The 7,224-nt window shown below is 35.1% G+C and overlaps 1 protein-coding gene across 1 annotated transcript; it reads right to left on the bottom strand.

The window, feature by feature from the left end:
* Positions 1-648: 648 nt before the first annotated feature.
* LOC145327712 (uncharacterized) lies at positions 649-1,945 on the bottom strand. The gene has a single exon (XM_080171268.1). It carries the CDS (start codon positions 1,825-1,827, stop codon positions 1,030-1,032), a length of 798 nt encoding a protein of 265 aa, XP_080027394.1. The 5' UTR covers positions 1,828-1,945; the 3' UTR covers positions 649-1,029.
* Between the last annotated feature and the right edge of the window lie 5,279 nt (positions 1,946-7,224).

The following is a 7,224-nucleotide window of genomic DNA, read 5'->3' on the forward strand; positions in this document are numbered from 1 at the left end:
TTCACCCTCCCGAAAAAATTATCCCAATATTGTTCTAATGTTTGCTGAAGATTTATGTATGAATTGAGTAATTATTTATTTCACTCATGGAAGGTGTTTTAAACCGCCCTCTAAATAGATAAAGATACACAAGATAGTTACAAAGCTTCCTTGAAAGTGGTAAATAAGAGTTGAATTAGTTTGTCGTTCTTTTTGCATCATTTAGATTTTTAATTATTATTTCTGCGCTACTTACATATTATATCTGTCATAATTTTCTTTCTTTATCTGTTTTCGAAGGAAAAAAGCCTAAAACCATACCAATCCTTAGATTTGTGAAACGCATCCTTAAAATGAAGAAAGAATATAATCGCTTGAAGGGTTACTGAGATCTTAACTAACAAACAAATAACCATAGCAGTTTCATGCTAGGTTTATTATTACTTGGATCTTACACCTGATTTTCATGTACTATATAAAAGTAAACCTTATAGCGGCTAACTAACACTGATAAAATTTTATTCCTGTATTAGAGTTTCTCGTTTCTTTTTACACCTTTATGCTTTTAGTTTTATCATTTCTGAGCTACTTTTTAAGATAATATTCGCTTCGCTACTAATGAATATTATATCCTTGTAAAAAAATGTAATCTAACAAAAAGCATTGTTTAATGTTTAAGATTCAAAAATATATTTCTATTTCTAAACATATATAAAAAGAGTTACAAAAATACATTTGACAATTATTTAAGACAAAGCAGACAAGATTTTATTTTTAATAATTCATAGATATACATTATACATAATAATAACTAATAATTTTTTATACTTTTTAATAACAATTTAAAATGGAAGATCATATGTCTTGGAATAAGAAATGACAAGATCTGACAAGAGCACAGAGAAATTATTTTCGTTTCGGAGGGAAAGTGTTCAATTGGTAACTTTTATTAGCACCAAAAATATCTGCAAAAAATTCCGCAAAATTCATTTGAAAAAATCTGTAAAAATATTATTTACAGAAAATTCACGAAACCTTGTAGATTTTTTGTCAGCATAATATAGATTCTGATATGTTTTGAACAAGTGTAACGGCAGATGAGGGGTATGGCGGCAGGGCCGGGGCCCGGAGGCGGGCACAGCGGGGCGGCAGCGGCGGCGGAATGGCGGTTGTCTCATCCTCTTCTTCGTCAAACGGATCTACCATGGAGTAGACCTCGGCGTAATCTGCAGTTGCAGAAGAAACAGATAGTGACCGGTTTCTGGATCCAGTGCTTGAGATAGACACTGAGCTTGCGTTGGAAACTGATCTTGCTACACCACGTGATGTTGATGATGATGTGAATGTAGAACTGCGTGGTCTGTAGTACACCATGCTGAATTCAGAATCCGCATTTTTTGTGGCCTTTTCCCCGTGGGACTTGGCAATTCTGTGCAGTATAGATCCAGACGTGCGGCTGCTGGACGAGGCTGTACTGCTGGCGGATCCAAGTCTTGGCCGCGACTGACATCCAACTGGAGTACCACCAGTGGCACTTGATGAAGATCCTACACGGGATCTGGACCGGGCTGACAGAAAACCAGAGTCTGTGCTGCAGACACTCGAATGGCTGGACAGGCGGCTGCGAAAACTTGAGCTGGACAGAACAGAACCGGCTGAATCCGGCCCGACCGGCACCTGCAGCCGGGTGTTATCTACACTACTGGCCGTTTCTGTGGTATTACTAGAGTCTGTGGAAGCTGTGCTAACTGTGCTACGACGTCGCTTCATCCGCAAGGAGACTCGGAGCTTTGACACACGGAAACTAAGTTCTTGTAAATCCTGGCTAGGATTGTCTAAACTTTCCATTTTAACTTTTTGTAATGTTTGTATTCTGTATAAGTTTATAACTTAAATTCACTGCAAGCCTAAAGCATTAAAGGCTTATGATGTTCGACAACAATGCTACACGGTGGCGATTTCTAAACTACTGCCTAAACTTCTTCTCAAGTATAATGAGCAACTCTGTGAAATCTCATCAAATCAAAAACCCCATCCCCTAATTTCTCCCACCCTTATAATGATTACGGGGCAAGTGGACAGTGCACGACACGGCCTAGGCACACGTCACAAGGTCCATCGTCCACGCGAGAATTCATCTCTCACGCCACAGCCACGGTCAATAACATCAAATTACCCGCCTGTCCGTGTTTCGCGCGATAAAAGCCGGTTGAACTGAACCGTGCGGACAATGCCGCTAAAATCTTCTGCCCCTACTACGCACAGCCAATGGGAGGGGAGATAGGCCATATGTAACGACCAATAGGAATGTTTCCCGCGGAAAATCATTTAATAAAGCCCTTAGGAAGGGAAGATTCAGGAGAGGGTGGGGGATAGGTTTGAACACAAGCCACCTGTTATTGTTGTCCTATATTGGAAATAAGAGAAAAGGGAAAAAAGAAGGGGGGAAATACAAAGTAGGGAGGGGGGAGGGTGTAATGTTCATATCAAAGTTAAAATTAAGGGGAGAAAAAGTGCCTTAGGTCATTTCTTGACAAGGATTAAACATCAAATTGGGGGAAATTGGTGGTATAACACACAAACAGACCTTAAAACACACATACACACACACACATACGTCCACAATCACACACACACAATTGGGAAGAGGGTAGATTTTATAATTGCTGCACATCTACTTGGCCAAATAATGGATGTAGAAAATAATGGATATTATTACAGGGTAAAAATTGTCGTCAATTTAGGTTACAAACATGGTCTTCTCTTATTGGTCAGTAAGTTCATCCAGTAGTTGGGGAGTTGATGGATGGGGGAAGGATCGTTATTTTAGCCAGCTTCAAGTTTGACTTTATTAGAGTACATGATAATCTGGTGTAGGATCCAAGTAATAATAAATCCATTGGCCAAATAGAAGATAATGGGATAAAGGGGGTGGGGAGAGACATGGAAAAGGGGAAAAAGGAAAAAAAAGAGAGAGAAATAATGAGTAAATAAAGAGAGGGTATGGAAAATGAAATCAGGTGGAAAGATAATTTTGATTAATAAATAACAGAATAGAAATATAAAATTGGTAAATTATGTTAATTTTATTTTTATTTAAAAATTTAAAATAGCTATATATCTTATTAAAGACTGTTGTTAAAAGTAAAACAAATATCCTAATATATAAAACTAGCGGCTATGCCCCCTAGAGGCATCTAGGGGTACTTGAGGAGGGGAGAGTCGAATTTGATAACCCAATTTATTATTTTAGATTTTAAAAGAAAAAGTAAAACAATTTTTTTTTTGGGGGGGGGGAGGTGCTCCACCCCTTATTTTTAATTTTAGTTAAAAAAAATTAAATGGGGGGGGGGGATTTTTCTAGAGGCGATTTCTCTTGGGAGGGTGGTGGTACCCTCCCCCAAAATAGTTATAAACCTTCCCAGGACCTATTAGAAGCTATCCTGTTAAGGAGAACCCGATCTGTTCAGCGGTTAGCGAGATCCTTCGCACAAACAAACAGAAAAACAGACAGACAAACACACATCCTGTTACTTTATTATAAGGATAGTAAAGCTTAAGATCTCAATAACTTATATATTAAATCGGTTGAGTTGTCTATCTTTTTTAGGTAAGCTTTACATAGCTCCAGTAATGTTTTTAATCTAGCTTATTTTAGGATTAAGTCTTTGAATGGTTGTAAGCTTCTATATAGAGAAATTAGCAAAATAGTCTTTTTTCTTAGTAAGGTTTTGAAACATTGTTAAATAAAAAGAAATAATTTAAAGCAATATTTAAGGAGGTGGGTGGGATTGACTTCCCAAAATTATCATTGAAGCCCTTCCCCAACCATTCAAAATCCTGTGAACGCGTCTGAATTAAGCTACTCTATATTACATTACTCAATGACCTATACACGAATTTGGCTTAAGTTACATTTTACATAAACTGTGTTTAAATATTTACACAAAAGGACCTAAAATTACCAGAACAAATAATATGACCATTCACAATTGGAATCCCCTAAACATTAATATTTTTGAGAATGTGCAAAATTATTCTAAGGATATAGCATACATGGATATATTGACAGAAGAAAATTTGTCTTTGATTTAGTTATCTAATATGAACCTCATTTGTTGGTCAGCTCGTTCTTCCAGCATGAGGGGAGGGGAGTGGTATAAGGGGCGGATCTGGGGTATCGTTATTTTAGCCAGCTGTGAGTATCTCTTTATTAGAGTGATTAAAAATCTGGTGAAGCATCTAATTAATTATATATCGAATATTATGTTACTTAGATATTTGCGGAATAATTTATTTGCGGATTCGAATAAACATAATTCAATATTGTCAAACCACCCTTATCTCTCTCTCTCTCCCTTTATCTCTCTCCCTCTCTCTCTCTCTCTTTCCCCCCCTCTCTCTCTCATTCTCTCTCTCTCTCTCTTTCTCTCTCTCTCGCTCTCCCCTCCCTTAACACATAATATAATTAGATTAACATAATGTTTAACGGAAAAAACTGTTATTGTCAAATAATCAACAAGAACGAATCAGTCCACAAGTAGTGCAACAATAACAAGATACCGATATTTTAAAATATTAAATGCAGTAAAATAGAGAAATGGATAAATTGTTACTTGTTACAACAGATTTTTACGTACTCTAATAAAGTGAAACTTACAGCAGGCTAAAATAATGATACCCTCCATCCACCTCCTTTATCCCCTCCCAACCTTATATTCGATGAACTGACCAATAAATTAGTTTTTTTGTTAGTAACCTAAATTGACGACAATTTTCCCCTATATTCTACGTCCATTATGCAGTAAAAAAGAGAATTTTCGAAAAAAATGTATGTTGAATAAATTACTATACACATTACACTTTCAATTGCTAATTTTCCGAAACTTCGGCAATAAAAAAGTAAGTAATAATCATTTTGCAAACAACTGTAGAAGAACAGCCAAACGGAAATGCATGAAATTGACAGACGTACACACACAGCCTTCTTATAGAGTTGCTTCCCTACTAACAATTGAGCATTGAAAGATTAAGAAAACAAGCATTATTATGTATTATAATCAATATATTATTACTTGGATGTTACACCAGATTTTCATGTAGTTTTTTAAAGTGAAACTCGTAGCTGACTAAATCATCAATAAATACATCCCTTTAACTTCACCCCCCTCCATCCTACTGGATTAACGAACTGTCTAATAAATGAAGTCCATAATTGACTACAAATATTTTCCCCTGTCAATATATCCACGTATTCTATATCCATTAGGATTCTGTATTATTCTTTTCTTTCTGTGCGCACACGTGTGTTATTTGTGTGTGTGTCTGTGTGTGTTTGTGTGGGTATGTGTGTTTCTGTGTATGTCTGTGTGTGAGTGAGATTTTTTATGTGGGTATTTCTTTTCAAATGTGGGTTATATACAGTGGCGTGTACAGTGTTTCATCAAGGGTGGGGGAAGGGGGTCATTGATGTGATAAAAAAGGGGAAAGACAGGGGAACTTAATTTTAATTATCAGGGGAGTGTTGAAAACCCTGTACATCCCCCATCTGCAAGCTTATGGTTTTATGAATGTAAAATTATCTGATCCTAGAAAAACACTGTAAAGAGTTGAACGCGAAAAAGAGAGATAGATATATAGATAAATATAAGAAAGAGAGAAAGATATAGAATGAGAGATATAAAGGGAGAAAAAGAGAGAAAGATGGAGAGAAAGTGATAGAAATAGAGAAAGAGAGAGAGAAAGAAAGAGAGAAAGAGAGAGTGAGAGAGGGGGGGGGGAAGGAGAGATAAAGGGTGAACATAGTAAATAAATGTTAAATTATAAAAATAGAGAGAAAAGATAAAATAAATTATACAAAGAAAGAGATAATAGAGAGAAAAAACAATGAGATTGAAATATTGTTCTAGACATATCACATAAACAAACGCACAACTTAATACTTTAATATTTGTTATATTTACCAACCTGTAATCTATAATCTCTAAATACAAGTATTGATTTTTTTTAAACAAGGATAAAAACGTCGACAGGGAACAAAACCAATAAATATGAAGCAATAAATCTACCGTACAGACAAACGTATGGACTAGGGATATCAAAGGATAAGACAATATAAAGATGAATTGATTGACAACCAATGGTGGATAAGTTTAGACACTTCTTGTATGTTCTATTCAATCAAGTTTTAATATAAAAGTATTCATATTCATAAAAATTTGGAGAACAGTATAATTTATATAAAATGTAGATTCTAAACATCTATTATCAATAGCATCTGTGAAAATAGCATTTTTACCTTTTAATATGCAACAAAGGCTAATGGACAAACAGACGGACACATGGACATTTAAAACTATAGAGTTGATTTGCTACTAATCAGAATTAGGTCAAATCCGAGTATTTTGTATTTTGTGAATAAGAATTCGATATAATATTACTTGGATGTTGCACCACATTTTTGTGTATTCCAATGAAGTGATGCTCGCAGTTTGCTAAAATAACGATTCCTCCCTCCCACCCTTTATACCCCTCCCCTGCTACTGGATGAACAAACTGATCAATAAAGAGGTCCATAAGCAAGATAAATTAGCGATAAATTTTCCCCGTCATTTTATCCACTGATATCCTATATCCATTGAACAAGAATTTGTGAATTCACAAGTAAACATGACACCGTAGTGTTCTTGCAATACTGCATAAACACAACTATAGCGTGCAGTGCATCCGCTGCAAATTGGGCTTGATCATGGATAGGACAAAAGATAACAAGTTAATATTCATACGTATTCCAAGATTGTAATAAACAAAATTTGAGGAAAAGTTTGGAGAATATTACTTTGTACTGAAAAAACCCTTGCCTCCATTTTTTGACCTAACCAATGCCAGAAAGAGTTTATAAGAATCATTTATATTCTAAGTTCCTTCTGTATCATAGTAAAAATTATTTTTTTTGTAGTTTGCCAACTTTTGGTAAATATATAAATTTTGGTCTTTTGCAAGTTTAAGGCTGTTTTTAAAAAATTTTGCGTGGCTTTGCAGGAAATCCTGTTTTGTTGAATATATTGATTTGTATAGAGATCAATACTTCTTTTGTATTTATGTATGCGTGTTATGCAGGCTTAAAATTATATAATAGGTAGGCAATAACCCTTTTAAATAATTTAGACCCCTCTTTTTTCAATTTATAAAAAAAATTATTACTTGAGAATTATCTTTGATCTACATTGTTTTTTTTTAAAGAGA

The sequence above is a fragment of the Acartia tonsa genome, chromosome 9 (genome assembly GCF_053477335.1).
Source record: "Acartia tonsa isolate MP-2025a chromosome 9, ASM5347733v1, whole genome shotgun sequence".
In the NCBI taxonomy this organism is placed as follows: Eukaryota; Metazoa; Arthropoda; class Copepoda; order Calanoida; family Acartiidae; genus Acartia; species Acartia tonsa.

Excerpts from the sequence above, each read along its gene's own strand:
- LOC145327712 (XM_080171268.1), bottom strand. The coding sequence starts at position 1,827 with ATGGAAAGTTTAGACAATCCTAGCCAGGATTTACAAGAACTTAGTTTC.